This window comes from Eucalyptus grandis, chromosome 8 (assembly GCF_016545825.1).
Source record: "Eucalyptus grandis isolate ANBG69807.140 chromosome 8, ASM1654582v1, whole genome shotgun sequence".
NCBI lineage: Eukaryota > Viridiplantae > Streptophyta > Magnoliopsida > Myrtales > Myrtaceae > Eucalyptus > Eucalyptus grandis.
In genome coordinates, this window is record NC_052619.1 from 26909646 (window position 1) to 26934894 (window position 25249).

The following is a 25249-nucleotide window of genomic DNA, read 5'->3' on the forward strand; positions in this document are numbered from 1 at the left end:
CAAATTGTCCACAAGCCCACAAAAGAAGTATGATTCTTGTGGATGTGATCCACAAGAAAACCGGTATCTCTCTAGCAGAAGATGATCTTAAGTCAATCTTTTCTATTGAAGATGAACCTTCCAATAAGACTATTTGTGCCACAAAAATTTTCTCAAAAGATAGTAAACATGAAGGAGATGATTCTACCCACGAGGGCATGTTCTTTTTTTATGAACCATCATCCCCTCTAGCAAGCCATGACCAACTCTCATCCATCCAGGTCACTAAAGAAAAACCTGCTTCTTTCAAGCCATATGTTTTCTATCCAGTTCCTTCCATCCCAATCCTCTAAACCCATTCCCCTATCACACTCATAGATAGTGGTGTAGACTCCTCTATCCTTGATCCAAAACTTCTTCCCGGAGAATATTGGGAACCTCATACTTGGTATTTTACTTCTGCATCTGGAAACACTTTTTCCACCCAAATAAGAGGTAAACCCATCAAAATCCAATTATCAAATCCCCAGTCCCAGATCAAGACATCATCAAGGTAGGGAAATCTTAACTCAAATCCCGGATCTCAAGGTTATGCCTAACGGGCTTAAGTTTTAAACATAGTTATGAGAATTTGTAGAGACTAAGAGACTTTATTTAATCCAACATGAAACTCTTATTCCAATCCTCCAGACCTTTCTAGAGTCATGCACCAAAAACCACTCAGAGTTTCTTACCAAATTTTCCAATCCTTTGTAAAAAAAATTCAATGTTTTTCATCAAATTGCCCTTCAAGAAGAATGAGGATGTCAACCCAACCAAAGCAAGCCACACATGAATGAATCCATCAGACCTCCAATTAGGCCGAAAAGAATGCAAAGATCTCATGCAGTAAGGACTTAATGAGCCCACAAACTCATAGTGGGCATGTGAAGCATTTTATGTGGAAAAACATGTCGAGCAAGTTAGGAGAAAAAAACCATCGGTCATGAATTACCAATTTCTTATTATGTTTCTCTAGGATGATAAGTTTCCCTTACCCAACAGGAAAACTTTATTCTCCAGTCTGTCAAATGCAAAAGTTTACTCCAAGTTCGACCTGAAGGTAGGTTTCTGACAACTTGGAATTCACCCAGAAGACAGACAAAAGACAACATTCTGCATACCAAACCAACACTTCCAGTGGAAGGTCCTTCCTTTCGGACTCAAGACAGCACCATCATTGTTCCAAAAGGCCATGTGTAAAATATTTCATCCAATCAGTGCGAGTACACAAATCTACATTGACAACATATTGCTTTACAGCAAAGACGAAAAGTCTCATTGTAAGTTGCTCACTCAATTTGCTCATATTGTCAAGCTGCATGGCATTGTGTTATCACAGAAAAAGATAAAGATTGCCCAAACGAAAATTGAGTTTCTGGGCATGCAGCTCAAGGATGGCACATTCCAACCAAGTAATCATATTGCAAAAGAACTACTTAGTTCCAAGATCAAAATTTCTCCCACAAAAAAATCCAACAATTCCTCAGAATTGTTAACTACTTAAAGGATTTTGTTCCTAAGATTACCAGTTATATTCATCCATTGCATACAATGCCGAAGAAAGACCCACCTCCCTGGGGACTTTCACAAGTTAAGGCAGTCCAACCACTCAAGCAAAAACAGCAATCATTACAACCTCTTCTACTTCCCTCTAAAAGAAAAAGAATTGTCTAGACTGATGCTAGTGACAAATATTGGACAGTTATTCTTTTTGAAGAACAACTAGGCGGTAAGAGGAGAATTTATGGACACAAATGTGGAAGATTCTCCCAAACACAAATTCATTACCATTCTATGTTCAAAGAAATCTTGGTTGTTAAGTACGGAATTATAAAATTCAAATTCTATCTTATAGGTCACCATTTTCTTGTCGAATAGAACATATCTTCTTTTCCCCAAATTTTGAAATTCAAGCAAGCCGCACCTATAGCTTTTGAGATGGGCAGAGTGGTTTTCTTAATACTCATTTGAAACCAAACATATTGCAAGAAAAAAAGAATATGCTTGCAAATTTTATATCTAGGCCAGATCAAGCCCCAATGAGTTCCATCAACATGTTTGCAAGTACAACAACCAATGGCCAAATTCGAGCTCAATTGATGGTGCCAAAGTGGCCAAGTTGGAAATATTCTCCAAAAATCCTAGGACTCATTCAAGACAATGTTGTGTCTTCAAAAGGTTGATTGATCTATTATGGGTTTATCATCTAAGAATCTTAGTAGATATGGTGGATTATGTTTGAGACCCTTGGATTACATCCTAAATATCCATTTATATATCCTTTGACCATCTCACTCATAGACCCATTTTCTTGAAGACCTTAAATGGCTCCTTTGGTATCTGTTTAATCTGCATATAGTAGCTATCAAATTTCCTATAGTTCAAATGTCTCACCTTGTCAGCCAGATTATCCAAAGACAGTTAGATTTTGCACATTTGGGAGAACTCCTGTCATGGTTTAATCATTAGGAATCTGGAGATTAGTTTTCCAAGAACAATTGAAAGTTTGCTTGCCAAATCTAGAACTTCACACCTTAATCATCTTTCACAAGTCCTGGATGTTTCTTAGGCCAAGTGGAGATCTCTACTAGACTTCGGCAAAGGTTGGTGTCTCTACTTTCAAGTCTCAACTAGGAATGAATGATATTTTCAAAACCCTCCTAGCAAAAATTAGATAAATTCCACATGAATACAAGGAACTTTGGTGAATTTTGTGCCAACACAACAAGGTGATTCCTTTAGAGATGTGGTGAGAAGGAAACACAATCTAGCAACACACTAATCCAGAATTTCCTGAAGAAAGCCACCAAATTCATCAGGCCTTAAGAGAATACCATGGACAAGATCTCAGCTCCAATCCAAGATCCATGGGAAGGGCTACCAGTCGAAGACCCATACTCATCTGAATCCATAGCCACCGATTGACAGTTGGCTTCCACCACTTTCGAAGATTGGTCCCACTGACCATAGCCCTAAGCAAATCGGTCTTCTCCCTTTAAGAAAAGAAGAACATATGATACATCTTCATCAGGAATCCCTCATGACCCTGTTACTAATCAACTTTTGTCACAATGGGAGATTGACAACCTTATTTGCGCATTTCGCAAAGCAAAAGACGAAGAGAGCTGGGATAACTCGGCATACAACACTGAAGAGGGATTCGGTAATAAGATATGATAGTGTGCTTTGCTAGTGTACGAGATATGGAGTGTGCTTTATATGCTTTGTGCTTCACGACGTGCTTTAGCAGGCTTGTACTAGGTGTGGAGTGTGCTTTGTATGATTTGTGCTTTACCCCGTGCTTTAGCAGGCTTGGCATGGAGTGTGCTTTGTTTATAGTGCTTTAAGCATGTTTCGTACTTTGTGACTATCATCTATAGCATCATTAGAAGGACTTGTCCTCTAGATGCCTCGTGATGTTCGATGCAGCTCATGCTTATATAAGGCGATGTATTGTGTATTGAAGAGGTAGATTAGCCTTCCATAGATACACCTGTATTGTAATATCTCTCATGGCTTTCTAAGTCATTTTTCTTCCTCCCCCAAAATGGCTTCTTATGATTAAGAACTTTGTTGTTAACTTGGTCGGATGGTATGATTTTAAGTATGTCATCCACTTGCCACCTGTGGAACCTGTGGATCATAATCTAAGACTCTAAGGTCCAAATTCAATAGTAAAGGATTAGGAAACTAAGAGGCGATCCGTTTCTCTCGAAATATTAAAGTCTAAATCATCTCCATAATTCGTTCGTTAATGTGACATTAATTGTTGATGTGGTCGGCCAATGAGGTGTCCCAGTAGCATCAACAAGACGAGGACTTCAAACAAATGAGATTTAAACAATATCAAAGCTCAATGCCTCAAATGTAAAATTTTCCACGCATCCCTTCCCCAAAAAACTCTTGAAACATCATATTCGCCACACCAGTATCCTTTTTTTTTTTTTTTTCAGAAAAATCTTAGGGAAAAGAAAAGATTAAAGAAGAAAAACAGGTGATTATGATCTACTTGACAACAAAATAAAAATAAAAAACATATTCGGGTTCGTCCATCAACGTCAGACCTATCACACCATTCCAACTTGCAACATTTAACTAAATTTACTTGTATGTATAACCACGGTGAGGTAGAATCGAGATCGACATTAGAATCGATAGTTACATAAAAAAAAAAAAAATCGAAAAAAAATCAATCGTAGCCATGAAAGAAGAAGAAGAAAACCCTAAAGCACAGGCTCCTCTTTATCATAAATTGGGAGGGAGAGAGAGAGTACGGATAGAGACAAAATCCATCCATTGACCTTAACCGGTCCAACCCCATTTAACACTCATTTCCTCACTATCCATTTATTTAATTTCCCCATAATTTAATCCAACAAGCAGAGTCTCACTCTCCCATGACATCCCATGCTCATGAACTGTGAAAACACATGGGGGGAGCGACATATAAAGAACAACATTAAATCCATTGCATTGACCTTCAACTTAACCGATCCCCAACACCACTCGCTTCCTCCCCCTCCTCCTTCCTTCCTTCCTTCCTTCCTTCCTTCTTCTTCCCTCTCGCATCACCTTCAACCTCAACCATTCCATCCTCAACTTTCACCTTCCCAAGCTCTCAACCTCACGCTGAGACAAGAAGAAGAGTCCCGGAAATGGGTTGCTGCGTGAGCACCCACGATGCTCCATCTTCCTCGGATCACAAGAAGAGAGCCCAAGTGAACTCGGCTGACAGCAGAGCCCCGCCTCCTCCTTCCGTGGACGAGGAGACCGTCAAGGAAGTGCTCTCCGAGACACCCACTTGCCCGAAGCCCAAGCCCGACTTCCCGGCGCTGGCGCGGCACCAGAAGAGCTTCGCCGCCGACGAGCTCTCCGAGGAGGTCTCGGAGGTCTGCAGCCTGAGCGAGACCATGTCCACCGCCACCAACCTCACCGACGACGGCGGCGGCTGCGGCGGCGGCGGGGGCGGCGGTCGCGCCAAGCAGAGGGCCGGCAACAGGTCCCCGGCGAAGCTCCGGGGCCCGCCGGCGGCCAAGTCCCGGTCCCTGCCCGGCGGCGACGTCGGGGGCCGGAACGATCACGGGAGCAGATCCCGGGTGCCGGGTGGTTCGCCCGCCAGGCGGTCGGACCGGTCTCCGGGTCGCGCCAACGCGGGCGGATCGCTGAGGATGGTCCAAGGCAGGGACCCGGGTTCGGGTTCCTTCCGGGCGACGCCGGCCCGCGGCGGAAGGCCGGACCCGGGGGAGAGGTCCGGGAGGAGGTCGATGTCGCCGGCGGCGAGCCGCGCGGAGAGCCGGGGAGTCGGCTCGGCCGGGCCGGCGGTGGGCCGGACCCAGTCCGCGCGGAGGACGAACCCGTCTCCGGGACGGGTCAGGCCGGCTCCGGCCGAGGGCAGGAACCGGGAGGGCCGCGGCGGTGGCAAGAGGATGAGTAGCGGCAACGAGTCCCTGGACAACCCGCTAGTTTCTTTGGAGTGCTTCATATTTCTATGAAAATTGCGAAGATGGCCGAAAAAATATTTACGGGTGCACGCAGCTCCTCTTTTCTACTTTGCAATTTCCCCCACTTTTGTAATTTTTTTTATCCTTTTCTTGGGCAATTTTTTTTTTTTTTTTTGGTGCTTTAGAATATGTGAATAGGTAAGTCAACTTCGAGAGGTCAATTTGTGGGTATGGGAAGATCATAACGCAATCAAATTGACCTTAATTTTGTTTTTTTGTTATTGTCCTTTTCCACTCAATTTCAATTTGGTGCATTGTCACTTTGCATGCAGGAATCACGCGAGTCACTTTTCCGTGAGCAATATGATTTACTTGGGGGAAGTTTGGGAGCAGGATTTACCTCCTCTTTTTTGCAAATAAGGACAAGGAAAAAGTATAGTTGGACTTGGGGTGTGAATGAGAATTTAAGAATATTTGCATGTGAGGAGTTGGGAAAAGAAAGGGTTATTTATGTTGGTTGGTGACAGATCGGTTAGGCTGGTTAATGCATTGATTCTCTCAACCTGTGAGTCGTATCGAAACCGCAATTCTGTCGTATCCTATGTTCACACAATGGCCATCGGCATTCATTGCCCGACGGGGCCTTGCCGTAGGGAGGCTGAGTGAATTTTGTCTAGTGACCTCGGAGGAAACCCACGGCGTCCTTACCCTTTTTTTTTTTTGGCCGAAAGATAGTAATTTCCATTGCTAGCCCACTAAAGGGGCACCATTAGTTGGAAAGTCTAAACATAGAATTAAAATTAAAGGCTGAGGAGGATTTGAAAACCACGGCGTCTTACTTAGCTCATATTGATTGTGGTGGCGAAACTCCCCCAACTCCCCCATGAATGCAGCATCCATCCCGCACCCGTTTTAAGTCCGAAATGATGCATTGGGAGGGATTCGACTTGGAACAATAATATTTTTCACTCATGATTAGGATGAATTTTGAATGTTTGTCCCTCCTCCATCTACTAGGTTGGCCCCTAATTAATCACTATTTATATAGAAAAATTACCCAATCAATCCTAAACCGGTTGTATGCATATTAATTTAGTATTAAGCTTTTCAATTTTATCAATTTAATCCTAAGTTTTTATGAAAAATTTCGATGTAATTTCTCTTATCAAATTTTTGCCAATTTCTCTTATCAAATTTTTGCCAATCACTTATGTGATAGTTTAGTTTATGCTGGCTTTCCTATGTTACGCTTTGTTATATTAGCAGTTTTTTGGTGAAGATTGGCCAAAAAGAATATATTGGAATTTTAAGAAAATGTTGAAAATTAAATTGACAAAATTAAAAAATTTAAGACTCTAGATATAAGACGTAATTTGACAAATTTTGTGCATTTAGATTGGGTCCATATATGATGTTTTTAGGTTTAGAATATAACTGTTGTAGGATGAGAGAAATAGGGCAATATAATTTTTTGTTTTATTTGTCTATTTAGTAAGCATTTTGGAGGACTCGTTAATATATGAAATAATTATACTAAAAGTTCTAAAACATTGCCATGAAAGTGCAATTAAGTTATAAAATTTTCAAAAATGACAATCAAGTCTTAAAACTTATTATAAAAATACAATCAAATTCTAAAATTTATCGAGTTAGTTCAATCAAGTTTTAAAACTTATTAATATTTTCCGTTTGTCAAGTTTGATGGAGTTAATAGAAAGATTTGATTACACCAACTTAACAAGTTTTAGAATTTTATTGCACTTTTTATAAGTTTTAGGACTCCATTATATTTTCTTGACAAGGTTTAGAATATTTGGTATATTTATCCTTTTGATATTTAATATAATTCAAGAAGAAAGAGAAGAATGTCTTCCGAAGAAGCCTTGGATTCAATTCAACTCATGCTGTCCACTTTTCCCTTTTGTCCTTCTCTGTTTGGATCCTACTTTGCTGTGTTCTTCATTGTTGTAGGCCACCAGACAAAGCAGCTTGAGTCTTACACGAATGATCATGTTTAAGCATTTTTAACGAAAGTTCTAGGCCCCCCAACATAAAAGCGATCACCTTAGAAAGGGATAGTTATGTAACTTCGGTCAAAGCATACACCATCAATGTAAGAAAAGAGGTTACGTAATGCAAGCATCTTTATATGCTATTTTATTTGAGATGATGTATAGTTCATAATCCTCAAATCGATGGTAGGTAATGCTATTTGCGTAAAATTTTCTTTGACTCGGTGGTGTATCCTTAATTTTCATTCAAATCATCTTTGAGATTAAAAGACCGTTAATTAGTATTCCGAGTTTCCTAAGTTCAACAGAGGGTAAAAGAATTAACAATCGTGCAAAGTTATTAAGATATTTTTGGATCTTGACTTTGAATTTCATGTGCATTCATCTAAAGCTAAAAGATTATAACATGGGGATCGGATCCAATGATAGATGTGAATCAAAGCTTCCATCTTGGGATGGCTCCATCGAGTATTCAATTTCTCCCTACATTATTAATAAAGTGGGGTCATACAGTGTTGAGAACACAAGGTACAACCCTACCATGAGATTTGGGTACACTCTATCATCGATTTTTCCAAATTATTTAACCTAGCCACCCCCCTATCAAAGCTTAGGGTACATGTACCCGTCGAATCAAAATTTTAGCTCAATTTTGAAAACATGGAAAAGTACCAAAAACGCACCTCTAATTTCCATTGGATGACCACTTACATATTACTACTTTTGAAAATGCCGAATACATACAAAAGTGTTGCAAGACCACTTTATTCATTTTGGCATTTTGTTGCAAGCTGCTCCCCGAGTTTTTAATCTTTGCAATGTCCCCTGTTAAAGCCTTGAAAATAGGCTGCAACATTACTCTTGCGTTATAAATCCTACTGCCATATGTGGAGATACTCAAAACGAAGAGTAAAGGTCACATATCAAGTGTCAAAAGCTTGTCACGTCATTCTTTTTCTGACGATATCTATATAATGACATTTACTTAAGGACGGTCCAAATAGTTTCATTCTCTCTCTCTTTTTTGTTCCTCATCTCGTTCTCTCATACCATATCTATTTACTTACTCGAGCAAGAAATGGGTGGTGCCATTCATGCAAATGTCATAATCTTTCTACGAATACCCGTCTTTCAAATTCTCTATTTTTCATATCCACTCGAAACCAAATAAAAATCAGATCTCCTTAACCTTAACTAAATCGGTAATAAAAATTTGCAAGGAGAGACAATTTGATCTCTTTGATGTGAGGTTTTGTTTGGAGATTTGTGCATAGTGAAAATTAATGACAGTATAGAATCTCGAACAACCAATGATTTGGGTCTTTTCCATCATTGGTTGTTTGAGATAAAACACTTTAAATTTAATTAAAATTAAGTTAGTCATATTATATCATAGAAGCAAGCAAATGAATAATTTCGCATCATTCCAGTTTAAAATCTCACAATCCATCAACCAAAAACCACGTCAGGCTCTTATTACTTAGATTTCTTTTCTTTCTTTTTTTCTCAATACCCTTGGCTATCCATCATGCCGTTTCACAAACTTGAATGGAATTTCCACGACAAATGGGCGAAGGGAGGGGGTACAAAGACACCGTTATGGAGCCGTTGGGAGCATAGGAACAAACTTAAAGGAAGAAATGGACATTGTCCTTATTAATTGCCAAAAAAGAAGAAGAACAAATAAACCCCAAAAAAAAAAAAAATAAGCAAACAAATAAATAATGGGCTTAAATTTTATATAGCTGTTGAGCTATTTACTATGAAGACAAACCCCAAAACTGGCAGTTTCGGTTAGACTTGGACTCTTCTTTCCCACATCACGTGAGTGATGTTTTTGATGATCCAGAACCCATGATGTTGGGATCAGACTTGGGCAGGGAAAAAGAACAATTTCATGGCATCCGGACGTCTTCCCATTTGTTGTATTGTCCGAAGATTTGTACAACTTCCATCATTTTCCCTGCGCCAGCATTTATTAATTTCTGCAACGTTCAGAAAGAAATTGAAGCTGTCCCGAATCACGTGCCAAGCACGTACTAAGATGCAGAAGGTGTGGACGGAAATTAATTTTTACTTGGGTTTCATGTTATTTCGTGATCGCCATGGGAGTGCCCGCCGAAGTTATAGGTGGGGTTGAAAACGGTTGAACCTCAAATTAATCTATTTCTTTTATAATAAAAATTTAATGACTGGCGTTCGATCCAACTCATATTCAATTTATACTCAAACTAATTCATTTACTAAAACATTTGCATATTTTAAAACAACTTAAAAAAAACTTTTACTCAAATTGAACTAAGGTGAATGCGAGCTCGACATTAAATGAGGAAAATAAAGAGTGAAAAGAAAGTCATAGAATTGGTTGGATCTAAATAAATTGTGAACTCATTTAATACTTATATTATTTTAGGTTTTATCATTTTAAGTTAATTTATGATTCATTTACTAAATATAGCTAACCAATATAACAGCTTGGCTAATTTAATATGGGTTAATAAATAGATTTATAATTCATTTTGACCGGTTTACTTGTAAGTATTACACATGCTATGTGACTGACTTTACATTCAAGACACACTCGAGTGTTTTGCGATCAATATAAAAATCTTGTGATAAAATTCATTCAACCCATTTATGAGACCAAGTCATTATTTGACAAGAAATTGTGAAGAAAAAAAATTCATCACCACATATGTCTCGTATTATAAACTTTTAGCCAATACTTTAGGAGTTTCAAGAACGCTGTTGAAATAAATAACTATGGGACCAATTATCTTCTATTCAATTAAATATGAGAAGTTAGGCAAATGGAAAATCGACAAATTACATATTTCTAAGACCCGGTAAAAGGAACATTAGACAATTGAGAAAAATCGACTTTTGTAGAATCAGCTCATAACTTTGATGCACTTCCTCCAGCGTGAATGTATTCTGATCGCCCCTTATTCTGATCAAGCAGCAGTTTTCTTGACATTATCAAATGGAATTTTTTTTTGTTTTTTTTGTTTTTTTATGTTTTTTTGTTCTAAAGAACAAAAGAATAGAGAAATTGACAAGTTATCATACGTATCCTACATCACATGTCAACTCATGCACAGATGAGCAGCCTCGAGCTAATTGGCGGTGTTCTTTTTTGTGTGTAAAGAACATGTGACTTTCAAGCTTTTGGGCGAAATGATTTGGCGAAGTGTACCTTCAAGGAAGCACCTGCAAGAAGAAATCCATCGATATCATCTTTGCTTTGCAAACTTTGCACGGTTGCCTTCGATTTCCGACCATGCAATGTTCATTCTGTTCAGTCTAACTAACGTCACGCAACTTCCATTCTTGCTTTTAAAGATGACCGATTCGATCTATTATCCTCGCTTTCTGAACAGATGAACATTCCACCGTTAAGGCCCTTTGGGCAAAGCATATATAAATAGTGAGCAAATCTACAAAAGGAAAAGAAAAATACAAAATTTCAGCATTGCTATGAATGAATTCGTTCAAGGTACCCGTTCCAACTAAACCTCACGGTTTTGTCATTTAGCATATAAGTAGAAGTTTCTTTTCCAAGATGTCACCCATTCTAGGAATGCTCTAATTTGAGTGCACTTAATGTTAGAGTTTCAAAACAAAAATTGTCGTTACATCATAAGACGCCTTCACAACTTAATTTTACATATATATCCTAGGCATGCTCTCTCCTTTTCAATTTTCACATAGCACATGTTCTCTCTGTTTGGTACATCATTCAGTTCATTTCTACCCCTTTCATTAATTGAGAAGCCCGTTAGGAGCAATGCCTTATTTAAGCCCTTTGGTCCTGATGACCACTTCCTACCCTCATTGGACCAAAGCCTCGTTTGGTTGGGCTTTCCCAAGGGGATTTGAGCCCCTAAAGCCCCTTGGGGAAAATTTTGCGTGTTTGGCAAGTGTTTTGGAATGCTCATTTGCCAAATGTGGGCATTCTAAATGCTCAAAGCCAAATACTGGGGAGGGGGTACATTGAGCATTGGGCATTTTGGAAATGCAATGCGTCACTGTTCATCGTCTCTCCCCCTTCGTCTTCTTCTCTTCCCCGCCCATCTTCTTCACTGTTCATCTTCTTCTTCCCACCCATCGGGCTTCTCCGGCAGCTGTCACTACCGCCTGAGGGTTGTGCATCCCCGATGACCACCGCTTGGGGGTGGCGCGACCCGCGACCCAAGCGGCATCACCTGGGTTGCACGGACCTCAGGTGACGTCTCGCCTAGCGCTTGCGGACCTGAGGCGATGTCGCCTAAGGTCGCGTGGACCCAAGTGATGCCGCTTGGTTCCGCACGAACCAGGTGGTGTCGCTTGGTTCCACACGAACCAGGGGACGCCGCTTGGGTCCACGCAACCTCAGGGCGTTAGATCTGTCCCCTACGACCTTAGGTGCCTGAGGTCGCGCCTCCAGGCGGCCAGATTTGGCCGTTCGACAATACCGCCGGCCGCTAAATTTGATTTTCAGATTTAAAAAATAAAAATAAAAATAAAAGCAAAAACCCATTACAAATATTAGTTTTGCCAAATGGTATTTATGTTAAAAGTTGCATTTCAATACTATTTGAGACTATAATTTACCAAACGGTTTTAACATTTGGAAAAACCCCTTTACCTTAAAGGTATTTGTATTCTCCCAAAACCGAACCAAACGGGCCCGAGCCATTACAAGAGGCGCACATGATCAGCCGGGAGGAGAGTAGGGTCCACAATTCGTCTGTAATTCAAGTTTCATAAGGTGTGTATGCAGCCATTTTGGAGTGTATCTAGGGCCGCCCACATACTGAAGTCTAAACTCATAGTCATTTTAGAAATTGAGCTGGGCATAGAATATTGTATGGACCTGGGCCATGCCTGTCTTTATGGGTCTGGCTTTAAATCCTAATGCGCTTCGGCTTTCCAGCCCCAATATTATATCATACCTAATCCATCTATTTGCTTATTCGTTTATCTTTATTTTTTTTGGAAACCTCATAACTAAGATGAACCTGAAGCCTTAGAATTTGGCAACTCATCCATTTCGTCATTGGTAGCACCGCAAGCACTTGAATTTATACCAATTTTGTAATCTGATTACTTAATTTCGATTTTCAATCAAGCGTCTTGACTTTTCAAATATGAGTCAGTCTCGACTTTTCAAATACGAGTCAATGCAAGGCATGTATTAAAATCGCGGAGGAAAAATGAAAACATGAACATTGACACCATTAAATAGCCATTAATTGTCAATGGGGACATCTAATATAACCTCTCGAGATGATATCACATCAATAGAGACATGGGGGCTAAAGTGACCCAAATGGTTCTCTCTCCTCTCATCTCGCAACACCTTAATGGAGATGACATAGGTTTTTCACTGAGCAAGCGAGTGACATAAGTAAATCATATGACACGGCAAGATTTAACAAAGTTCTGATAGAGACAGATTCGAAAAATCGAAATACTTGACTATAATCAAAAACAATTTAGATACTTGATTGTAACGGGGGCAAAAATCCAAGCACTTGCTATATCATTACTTTTTTTGGGCGCATAATTAGTAAATTCTTCATGCTTTTTTGTTTTTTCACCATTAACCAATAGAAAAGGGAAAACAGAAAAATGCCCAGAACCCGAAATTGCAATTTTTTTTTTTTTTTTTGGAAAAGTAAAGTTTTCAAGACTAAAGATCAAAAGAAGAATGGCTCACTAGAAGAGAGCTAAAAATGAAGCCCAAAGCAGTACTTCCTTTGCAAACTCTATGATGATCTGTACAAGAAATCAGGGAGCTCATCACTAAAAGAGAAGACCCCGAAAAAAACCTCTCATCCTTGACTCAAGAATGACATCAAAGTCCAAACATCCTCACAGCTCGATGCCGTGGTGGGCACTGAAAGTGGGCCGATCGTTTGGTGATCGAGCATGAATTTCGCGAGGCGATCAAGCTGGGGCGTCAGATCGGTGAGGAGGCCACGAAATGTTCTCCCGGGGACAAGGCACCGGAGCTGGATGGGCAATGTACGACGGAATGTCGTCCCCGGGCATGAGCACTGAAACTCCATCATCATACACAGTCATCTGCATCCACAAAAATTGCAATCATGTTAGCCTGTTTTGCAAAATCGCAGCTGTTCGCTCGTATTACCAATCACTTCACTGTCGTCATATTGCAGCTATGCATTCATATTGTTGGACCAATGGTACCAAAATCTTCAAGCCATCGGAACACAGTCCAGAATGCACATAGTAAACATAAACTTTTGACACGCGATCTTGCAACATGACATCATTTCGATTGCAAGATTGAAGGGAACAAGATCTCATCCAGACAGACGAAGCACTGTAGCGCAGGTCATAGAAGATGTTGAGAAGCAAAACCAAATTAAATTAAGTGAATGGCAGCAAGCAGAACAGATAAGAATCAGCAAAGCCCCCTAAATAACAATCACATGACATCATTTCGATTGCAAGATTAAAGGGAACAAGATCTCATCCAGACAGACGAACCACTGTAGCGCAGGTCATAGAAGATGTTGAGAAGCAAAACCAAATAAAATTAAGTGAATGGCAGCAAGCAGAACAGATAAGAATCAGCAAAGCCCCATAAATAACAATCACATGGTAGTGCTATTGATGATGCATCTTCTCTTGTTCTTTTTTAATCAAATCCGACTTGTTTAATAAGGGGACCAGTGAAAAGGAAACTGAAACTGATCGACAAATTTTGACCTTTTCGCAACCAAAATTGAGAAGGTGTGTCACAGAAGTCAGATTTCTACGGGTGCTTAGCCGGATAAAATTTGTATGTCTTCGCTTGACATACTCTTCAACCAAGCTTCCAATTATGGAATTGTCGAGATTGGTCGATGAATCACCAAAGTTCGACCTATTTACTTAATCCACAACTCATTCGCGAAATTCCCCATGAAAGCATTTCGCGGCTGTGATCAATGCATCAGGTCGCAGGATTACTTTCCTAAGAAACTGTCGCGATTTCCTGGCATCTAAAGAAACGAAGTCGGCGCTACATGGATTGAATAAGCTGATCGGCTGACGGACGACCGAACAGTGGATTCTTGCATGATCCTTCATGGATTTGTGTGTTGCAGGAAGTGGCAGAAACTAGAGTGTAAGTACATGGGAGGTGTACAAAGTTCGCACTTACAATAAAGAAAGACACATGGTGTCTAATTAGTAGGTGGAGGATATAGAATCCACGATGGAGTAGGCTCTTTATTATCTAGAATAATGCTACAACACAAAAGGCTATTATACGAGTTTTGTAGCATATTCTCGTCCGATTCTTGCATACCATCCAATTACAAAATTAATCATTTGTAACATGACAATATAAATTAATCTTGTATATCAATCTGGTATATAGTCACCCAAATACTTCTTAGCACACAAAACTTTCCACAAATAATGAGATTTGAACATGGAGGGTAAAGAATTGCCAAAAAGAAAATAGAATTATGCTAGGAGAGAGAGAGAGCGAGGAAAAAAACAGGGAAATTCTCTCTCTCTCTCTATCCAAAGAAAGAAACCCTAAATTTATTTTCTCAAAACTAAAATCGCAGGCACAGGAGAGATGATGAAAGAAAGCAAAAGCGTGAAATATAGGCCAAAGGGTAGGCACCAGAGCCTGTGTCAGAATAACAATCATCGCTCTAACCCCAAAATTGGTCAAAAAACGAAAATATTAGGCGTCAAAAGAAGGAAGAAACTTCATCCAAATTATGAATAATTCCACCTTTTTCTCTCGTTGAAAGTCGGAGAAGCATTCAAAGGCGAGAGAACCAGACGTGCCCAATGAAAAGGTTATAAAAGAAAGCTACACAAACTTTAAAATGGTCCCCAAAAAGAAAATTTTTAAAAAAAATTACAAAAAAGAAAAGAAAAGAAAAGGAAGCTCTCACTACAAGAACTGCCCACATTCTAATTATCACAGTCACAATTTGCACTTTAAAGATGGGATTTTTTTAAAATCTTTTTTACCAAGTTGTAATGATTTCGATGGTGCATTGACCACTCTCAAACTATCTCTAAATTCGATTTTATCCCACGTCGAATGGCATTGTACTGAGCTCGACATAATTTTCAGGAAGGGATTTTTCTATAAAACCACATAAAGATCTCATGCAAAATTTGAGAAAAACAATCGTCCGATGAAATGCTCAACAAAGTGAAAAATCACATGAAAGACGAAGCAAAAACCTTTATTTAACCTTAAAGTACACGAAAGACGCGTGATATCTTTTTGGCTAAGCCGAGCAAAAGGAACTTACTTTCGGGGACGGGTGGCCGAGTTTCCCGGCGAGGCCCCGGGGCGCGAGATCCGAGCGCCGCCGAGCGCCGCCGGGCGAGGGGGAGGGGCGGAGGAACTTCTCGAAGATGGCCATGACCAGGAACATGGAGATGAGGACGGCGGTGGCCACGAAGCCGAAGGACACCGCGTTGACGGAGTCGTACTCGAACTGCCTCCCGCCGCCGCCGCCGTGGCCCGGCGGCGTCGTCAGCGAGCGGGGGTCGTGACGGTGGTGGTGGTGGTAGAGAGGAGCTCCGATCGGCGGCCATTGATGACCGCCCCAGCTCAAGCCTCGCTCTCTCGCCATCGTCGTCTTCAAAGCATTGCTCTGCTCCCGGATCACTGTAGAGAGAGAGAGAGAGAGAGAGTTTTCTGAGGCTTGTGACGAAGCAGCGTGTGGGCCTGCGTGCAAGCAAGTACTTGAGCTTTTCGAGTTTTTCTAACACAGTAGAGAGAGAGAGAGAGAGAGAAGAGGCTTTGGAATTTGGAGAGCTTGTTTTGCTCGTGTGACCATGTAATTGTCTACATATATATGTGTGTGTGTGTGTGTGTGTGTGTATGTGTGTATATGCACAAGATGACCGGCAAAAACTATATAAAAGAATTGTATCGCTTCCGCTTGTTATATGCTTTTTGACCCCCTCCAGAAAAATACCTTTTTATATGCTTAAGTGATAAATTAGATAGGGTGAAGAAGAATAAAACCGCATCAATAAAGTATGCATCCAGAATAGGTGGGGTCAAATTAATTATGTTAATTTTTAGTTTTGTTGGTAAAAGGCTTCTAAAGTATTTATATTGACATATTTATATAATTATGTTATTGAGTCCCACGAAAATATTTACCGTTCGAAACTCTAGGTGATGATGCTTTATTTTTATTTTTATTTTTATTTTTGCAAAAAATTATAGGACACTGCATATGAAGATTACAAAAAACTAATTTTTTTAGAGTTTTTTTTTTTTTTGACAATGGAAAAATCCAAGGATAAATAAAAGTAGGCCCATGGAATATCTTTCGTGTATAATTTCCCCTTAAAGCCCCCAGCAATAATAGAGTATAATTCCCAGACAAAAAGTGAATTTTTATTAAAGATGGGACGTGATATTTGCTTTTCCATTCTTTGTGTTGCGCTTTTCATGGCTGAGTTGATTGATCTGTTTCAAATAATAATAAATAAATAAAGATAACAAGGGGGGGGGAAAAAGCATATTTGCCTATATACACATTTTCCTTCTAATGTTTTAAAAATTCGAAATTAGAGAAAATGGGCAACCAATCATATATTTAATAAATTACCCCAAGGAACAAGCAAAGCAACAAAGAAGTACATGTACCCAATTTTGATGTCTGGACAGCGACAAGGCAAGCCATCCCCACCCAACTTCAGAAACAAAAGAATTAAAAAGAAATATATTTTTTAAAATTTATTTTGGAGGATGAAAATTGAAAATATATATCCCATAAGTTGATGTCCTGAATTTGATGCATCATTTGGCCATGCCCCTCTCTCCTAGCACCCATGTTTATCACCATACTAAAAATTCAATTAGTTTTATAACAGAAGTGTTCACATAAGTCATTTTACACTATAGCACTTTTTTAAAAAGTGATTAAACTGCTCATGTTGACTGTTTAACTGATAAGGGTTGGCCCACATTGTTTGTTCTAATACATAAATTCTTAAATTTATCAAAATGTGTCAATTGGCTTACTGTGTTTAGGGATAATGGATTGTCATCATTATGAATGATGAAATTAGTATGAAAGGTTTTTAATATTTTATGTTATCTTGAATAGGACCAATTTAATTTTGTTCCTTTGCATGGGAAAACATGGATCCTAACACATGACGAAATCATTAAAAAAAAAGGAGAAAAATAAAAACACCTCTAATTGAGTTTCGAGAAACCCCCAAAAAGTACTTTCGAGTGGACCCCCATCAGGAGGAAACGATGCCCCACATGTTCAATCCCCACCAGCTTTCTATCTTGTCCATGCAAATCATGACAAACAAGGAGAGGACTCTCTGCCTTTTCCTCTCAAGGCAAAAGGGCATGGCCACTTGACCTTTTCCCTTTTTATTTTTGCAAAATTTCAATAAGAAAGAGTTAATTAAAGTCATGCCTTACACATGTAAAGGTGTGATATTGTCAATCCAATCAAGTGGCCATTGTTTTATAACTTATGTTTATAAACAATTACAAACAATTTACTTTGTCAAATGAATGAGAACACATTTATTCATTAAGTAGATTCTGTTCATTATTGGTGCCTTAAGTTATTTAAAAGAACATACTTTGAGATTTTTTATCTCCAGAGTAAGTGTGATCGGGCTTTAATCTTTCTATGTTTAAGCTATGTATTGGGAGGAAACATACCGGGTTGAACTTGTTTGATAGCCATCCAATGATAGTGCAAAGAGATCAAAGGTAACAAAGAGAACCAATGGCCGTCCCTTCATATAAAAAAGAGGGTCCTACAGATGTCATGACTTTTTTTTTTGTCAAGAGACCAATCACATGTTATGGAAGTTATCTTCTAACTATGATCTAATTCAAGCAATAAGTAGAGATTTTAATTTTCAAGAAAGAGCATACGTAACACGAAAAAAAAATTTTTTTTGAAAATTCCAACGTTTCTCAGATCTAATAACTTAGTAAGTGTGCTGAGAAATAGTTTTAAACACAAATCTATTATGAACAAAATTTTACTAACAAGTGTCGCAAATAAATTACCAATATAGACACACGCCCTTTTGGGTACATTGGCTTTTTTTCACGTTAGCATAATCAACACTTTAAAAGTCAAATTATTCATTATTATTGATTGGGCTTTCGTGAATATGGTCCCCATGAATATTTTGCATCACTTTTTTCTACTATTATTATTTTGTGCTAGGAAACTTGACGGCATCCATGCCATTAAGAACTCCCCCGCCCACGTTGGGCAACGCGCCCAAATGCTTCCCCAACCTCCACAGTGGTCCCCACCGATCCCCCTCCGCCCTCCCCCTCCCGCCACGTGGCGCCTCGCGGGCCCCGCAGCTCGATCGAGCTCCACTTCGGTCGGGCTTCGCATCGATGCCCAGAAAAAGAGGGTAAGTAAAGCAAAAAAAAGAAAAAAAGAAAAAAGAAAAAAAAAAGAAATTCCCCGAAAAATGAATATAAAAAAAAAAATGGGGGAAAACAAGGCGACAACGTCAGGCGTCCCGTGTCGGACTTTTCAGGTCCGCACCGGCATTTCGGGCCACCACCGGTCCTCGGGATTGTCCCCCTCCGACACCCCGACCCGGGATCGGACGGCCCCGACCCGGTATCGGACGGCCCCGATCCCGTCTCGGGATTGGGGCGAGATCGGGGCCGTCGACGTGAGTGAGAGGACTCGGGCGGTGTGGGTCAAAGAAAGCGACCGGACACCCGCACCCCCACCCACGTACGAGAGTACGGGCGCGCGTGCGCCTCCTCCCCGACGCACGTGCGGCCGCGGCCGGGTGCGGACAGAAGCGTGCGATTCCTCTTTCTTTCCTCCGGAAGTCTCTGCAACCGCCGTACGTATTATCGTATTTGTGGAGCTTTATTAACATAGCAATTTTTGAGTTATTATAAGAATAATAATTCGTTGTGAATCACAAATTCTTGAAAGAATTGACTTACAAACATTTTTATAATTTTTTTATTAACATAGTAATTTTTAAAATAAATTATTATTATCACAATAAATTAAAAATTGTAACTTAATCATTTCTCAAATACATATCGATATACGGAACATCACAGTTGAAACTTAACATTTGACATGGTGGGTATGGTTTGATTATGCCGCTAGAGTTGGGAAAGCAAAGTGGAGCGAAAAAAATGGCAAATGACGATAAATCTTGTCTCAATATTCTCTATCAAGATTTCTTTATATTATGTGACAACTTGCATGATATTATAGAAGCTTCGAAATTTATTACGGGTAACGTTTTAAATGTTACACTAACGTGAACAAGAATTTGAAAGGTCATACTTGATTATGTTTCAACCAATTCATTCCACCTCGATTGCTACACTTGAACCAACATTAAACGCATGAAACGAAAGCTTTATGATGCAAGCGTCGGATTGATACGAGTTTCAGGACTCCTGCTGTAATTGTCCCTTTCAATATTTTTCAAGACCAAAGAATGTGTTCTTTTTTTCCTTTTTCCAATGCCATTTATCCGGCTTGCACGAACAAGCCGCATGAGGATTAAAACGGGGGAGCATAATGACATGCGCACGTCGTGCCGGCAAACAATGCTTATGAAAATTTATGAAAGTATAATAACTTAATAAGACTAAAAGTACGTAAATTCGATTAGAAAAGAGAGAGAGAGAGAGAGAGAGAGAGAGTGCATGGACGAAAGATATAAATTCTCCCTTCTGTCAAGTGGGATTAGTGGATGACATTATTTTAAAAATTATGATTATTGGTCCGAATCTAAGCAAACAAAATACACAATCATTGATGTGGTCTATAATTCCTTTGCCATTTTTGGAAAGAATTAATCAAATCGCATTTTGGAGAGCTTTCCCTTCTAGCACGCTCTACTATATGTGTTGAGTAGATTAAAAGATGCTCGATTGTTTTTATTTTTTAATAAAGTTTTTTTTTATGACATTGGAAAATCCGTAAGCCGACAGCCAGCGGGCAAATCCTAGGGCCCACGGAGGAACCCACCACCCCTATGAAGTGGTAAGTCTACCTGCAACGACGTGCTGAGAATTCAAACTTCTCTCCTTCATGAGGGAGAGAAAGCCCAAAACTAACAGCGACATTCAATGGGGTGTTTACTTTTTTTTTTTTTGTTTAATAAAGTTGATATCACGAAAAGTCTTAAATTGATATATTGGTGACAAATTTATCTCCTGTTAATTTTCGTTAATTTTAACCATTAAATTGCTGAATTGCATAACACATGGCAATTGATAGATGTACGGGTGTGAGGTTTTACTCTCCATTTATCACATATGTACCAATTTGTGATTTTTCATTGTATTAATTTAATTTAACAAAAACTAATGGAGAGTAAATTTGTTATAAATGTATCAGTTTGAAGTTTTTAGTTATTAAAAATTTGTTTAAGATAAGTTTATCATAGGTATACTAATTTGAGTATTTCGTGGCATAAACCCTTTTTCATATGCCTCGAAGAAATCTAGACTTGTTTAATTTCAGAAAACATCATCAAGTTTTGTTTAAAAAGACTAAAAAAAACAATCAAAATTTGTCAAATTAGGAATTCTTTTTTTTTTCCCTTCGAAAATAAATTTAGTTTATGGCTAAGTTATCCCTTTCACGAAACTTTTACGGCTCAAGCATCAGACTGATACAAGTTGCAGGATTCCTACTATAATTATTCTTTTTTCCTTTTTCCAATGCTATTTTGCATGAGCACGCGACATGAGGATTCAAATGGGGAGCGTAATGACATATACCGATCGTGCCGGCAAACAATGCTGAGGAAAATTTATGAAAGTAGAAGAACTTAGTAAGACTAATTAAAAGGGCATGAACTCGATTAGAAAAAAGAGAGAGAATGCATGGACGAAAGGTAGAAATTCTCCCTTTTCTCAAGTGGGATTAGTGGATTTATATTATTTTAAAACGTTGGATTACCTGTCCGAATCTAATCAAACAAAAAACACAATCATCAATCGGGTCCGTCATTCCTTTCCATTCTTGGAAAGAATCGATCAAATTGCATTATGAAGAGCTTTCCCTTATAGCACGCTCTAAAATATTTTGTCGAGCAGATTAGAAGAGCTTTCCATTTTTTTTTTTTATATACCTCGAAGAGTTCTAGACTTGTTTAGTTTCAGAAAGCATCACCAAATTTTGTTTTAAAACAGGCTAAAAATAATAAAAAAATCGTTTTAAATTAGGCGTTCTTTTATCCCTTCACAAATAAATTTAGTACAAGTTGCATGATTGTGTTTTAGCGATGCAAGTTTTCCGATTGATCTGATATTTTTATGTGCACATTATTTCTGGGGTCATGATTTGAATAAGGCTACACATCAAGGTTTCGACGAGAAAGCTAGGGCTAGAAATGATTCTGCCCTTTAAATATTGCCAAATCTGGCGAGACAAGGAAAGAGCAACAACAATTCAATTTTGGGTAAAGAGATAAGCATTAGGGAAAAAGAGGATTATAATTACATGTCGAATTCTTGCCAAACATGAAATGAAGGATTGGGTCAGTTGATTCATCATCAGAAACCCTAACACAGCAAGAACTGCTGACCTAACAATCTACCGCGCCTGCCTTTTCTTTTCTAGCATGCTCCAGAGATCTGTTTCCATCATCTTCCTGTTCACTCACTGACTCCATTTAAAGCATGAACTCCACCATGTCATGTTTCGCATTCTCCTTGTTTTTCTTTCTTGAAGAGATAGAGAGAGAGAGAGAGAGAGTGTGAATATGTTCGCAAGAAAATAGTTTCTTGGAGGAAAACCTTGTGAGGAGAGTATGGTTGTATCTTCTTTCTTGTTGTTTGATGTTTTGTTCCTTAATTGAGAACAGCTGGAACAGTTTAGAATGTTGGACCTGGAATTGGACAGTTTAATATAAGAATTAGAGTTCACGGCTTTTCAAAACATCATTAGGATACAAGAATTGGAGTTCATGGATTGTCAAAACATCACTAGGCACCAGTGGAGTAGATAGAATTAACACAGACCAGGAGTCTCTTGGTTTCTGATCTTCTCACGATAGCTGAATGACACAACAATGACTACAAAACTCTCTCTCCATCCTCTTTGGCCGGCTCGAAATTTCTCCAGCACTCAGCATTTGGAGACATGTCGAACACGTGTGCCATTGACAACCGTCCTTGGCAAGTCCCTGGAGGCCCAATACCCGACCAAGAAATACAAACGGGTCCCGATCGGTGTGTCTGCAACGTATGTTGGCTGGGATGGGTGGCCGCCTGCTGTTGTCGGCATCAGACATGGCCACCGCTGAAGACAGTCTCTTGTAGCGACCCAGGGACGGTGTCCCACATGTTGAGCTCGGGATCATGGGCAATGATGTAGCCCTTCCAAGACCTGCGGCGATCTCCTGAGGTGAACAGCCTCCCATCATCAAGGGCAAGAATTTGGCTAGGTGGAACATCCGATTGCCACATTGTCGCCATCAGTTCCCATCTCCCCATGTTCGGATTGTACACATCGACCGAGCCATGCTCCACGATGAAAGGGATTGTGTGACCCGAGTCTAGCTTCTCGTTGTATCCGCCGATCACTTGGACTTTACTGTTCCATGTGACCACCGCGCATTCTTACCTCGACATGCTCATGCTAGGCACAGAACTCAGATCATACACCTCGGCAGATGGGATTCCCTTAGCACTAAACGAAGTGGACTGGTCCCCAGTGACGTATATTTTGTTGTCGCACACCATGCACGCAAAATCCTAACGCGGGGTCTGAAGAGGTGCACAAGAAGACCATCGATCGGTTCTAACACTATAACGGTGGATAGGACTTTGACCTCCACGTCCACCAACTCGGCCAATTCGTCCGAGGCATGAATCATTTCCTTGTAGCAGAGTCGGCCACGAATGATATTGATTGAATCTTGGAGTGAAACCATGGCGAAACCCTTCAAGACATGGCTCTCAATCATCCTAGGAATAAGGCTAACGTAATTCCACCAGTTGTTAGATGGGTCATAACATTCTATCCAGTTGGAGATGTTTGTGGTTTGTGTCGGTCGCCTTAGGCAAAACGAAAAGTAAACCTGGTAGCCAAAAGGGATCGAACTCCCGGGATGGCTCCAGCACTATGGGCCGTGGTAGAGAAGTGATTGAACCCATTGAAGGGGTACGGGAAGGTAACAAATTTGAGCTGATCTTTATCTAGCTTCTATTGTTCTTACAATTGCCGATTGATAAATTTCACGTAACGATGTGGTTGAAATATATGGCGTGGAGGCCACTGGATAGCACGAGAAGAACATTAGTTTTGTGGATTTCCGCTTGGAATGTCAGCCAGAAGGATGAGGCGGCATCTGAGCATGAAGGTGAAATGAAGTAAATTTCCTTATTGTTGATTGTTGAATGGAGAGTTCGGTCGGTTATTGTCGAACACTTTGTCCTTTTCTCGCATCATGGTTGAAGGTACATGGCAGGGTCAGGAGGATCCAAGGAGCTTATCAATGGAGGATTAAGAGAATAATCCTTATCCAAAACGATGCGGTCCTTCTTGCCCATCTATGACTTTTGAAGAACCGATTGTCCCCACTTCCATGGGGTTGTCGCCGGCCGTGCTGGGAGCTGATAATGACATAAGATGGGATTTTCAATTTCAGAACCAAAGCTCTTGACCCAACATATGTACTATAAACAAAGAATATAGAGGCCTTGTACATTAACTGGATGGTAACCCTGCTCTCAAGATGCCTGAAACTCTGAAAATCAATGAACTTTGGTGATTAATCCGATGACTTGATCGCAACCGTTCAAACAAACCATGGGCTTTGACTCTAGTTTTTCACTCCGATACTGCAGATATTTAAAGAAAAATCAGCTAAATCTCTTAATTAACAAGTGCTCAGCGGACAGTTACTGCTGTAGCATATCATTGCTCGAAGCATGAGTTTAATCCTAACCATGCTACCACCACATTTATTTTAATCTGAGGTCATGAGAGCTGAAGCCCAGCTACTTGGAGGCTCGTGAAACACCTTACAAGCCCCACAAACAATAATACAATTGATAACTATAATTTAAGGAGACTTGGTTCCGATGAACATCATCCATTAACGAAAGAATTAAGTCTAAAACATCCTCTTCACTGCTAAAGTTCTAATCAAGGCCTCTTTCAGACCATAGTGTCATCTATGTGAATGCTTACCTAAAGGAAGCTCAATAAAATGAAGCATCGATGTGAACTTAGTGCAAGGCATTTTGTCCCGGAATGAACTGGCTAAAGGAACGCAAAAACTGAAGAAGATAAATAGATGAGAGAGGAGAAAGAGAGCTATGCTTAGCAGGAAGACGCCGTGTGAAAATCGTCTCAGCGACAGGAGAAGTCACCTACATATTCGCACATAACCGCACATCCAGCGGATTTATGAAGCTCGATAACTGTTCGAGATATTGTTCGATTCAGCAAGAAAGGAGAGAAGTCAAATCACCTTAATGGGTTGCAGCATCATTTGCTGATGGTTTCGCATGTTTCGCGACTTGTGAGTCTTGCCCATCGGAGCATATGCACTGCTTTGTGGTGAGGCATATTCCTTTCATCTCCTCCAGCCTACGGCTAGCAATTCTTGCTCGGGTTTCTTTCTAAAGTTATATCGATCGCCCATTTGTCCAGAAAGGATAAATATCAACATAATTCTTCCTTAATAAGAATTTGTGATCCCTTTGACAATCTTTATGAGACGAGAAGCTGCTTCCATACGAAGAACTCTACTTATAGAAACCCAACCTTTGTTGTATGG

At 39.8% G+C, this 25249-nt stretch overlaps 3 protein-coding genes across 3 annotated transcripts; 1 reads left to right on the top strand and 2 right to left on the bottom strand.

The window, feature by feature from the left end:
* The first annotated feature begins 4374 nt into the window (after nucleotides 1-4374).
* Nucleotides 4375-5843, top strand: LOC104441059 (keratin, type II cytoskeletal 2 epidermal). The gene has a single exon (XM_010054059.3). The coding sequence runs from the start codon at nucleotides 4677-4679 to the stop codon at nucleotides 5511-5513; it is 837 nt and encodes a 278-aa protein (XP_010052361.1). The 5' UTR covers nucleotides 4375-4676; the 3' UTR covers nucleotides 5514-5843.
* Nucleotides 5844-13123: 7280 nt separating this feature from the next.
* Nucleotides 13124-16266, bottom strand: LOC104441058. Its single transcript, XM_010054057.3, has 2 exons — nucleotides 15754-16266; nucleotides 13124-13543 (listed from the first exon to the last, which is right to left on the bottom strand). The coding sequence occupies exons 1-2, from the start codon at nucleotides 16078-16080 to the stop codon at nucleotides 13406-13408; spliced, it is 465 nt and encodes a 154-aa protein (XP_010052359.2). The 5' UTR covers nucleotides 16081-16266; the 3' UTR covers nucleotides 13124-13405.
* Nucleotides 16267-22745: 6479 nt separating this feature from the next.
* Nucleotides 22746-23204, bottom strand: LOC120287101. Its single transcript, XM_039299784.1, has 2 exons — nucleotides 23086-23204; nucleotides 22746-23055 (listed from the first exon to the last, which is right to left on the bottom strand). Exons 1-2 carry the CDS (start codon nucleotides 23202-23204, stop codon nucleotides 22746-22748), a joined length of 429 nt encoding a protein of 142 aa, XP_039155718.1.
* Between the last annotated feature and the right edge of the window lie 2045 nt (nucleotides 23205-25249).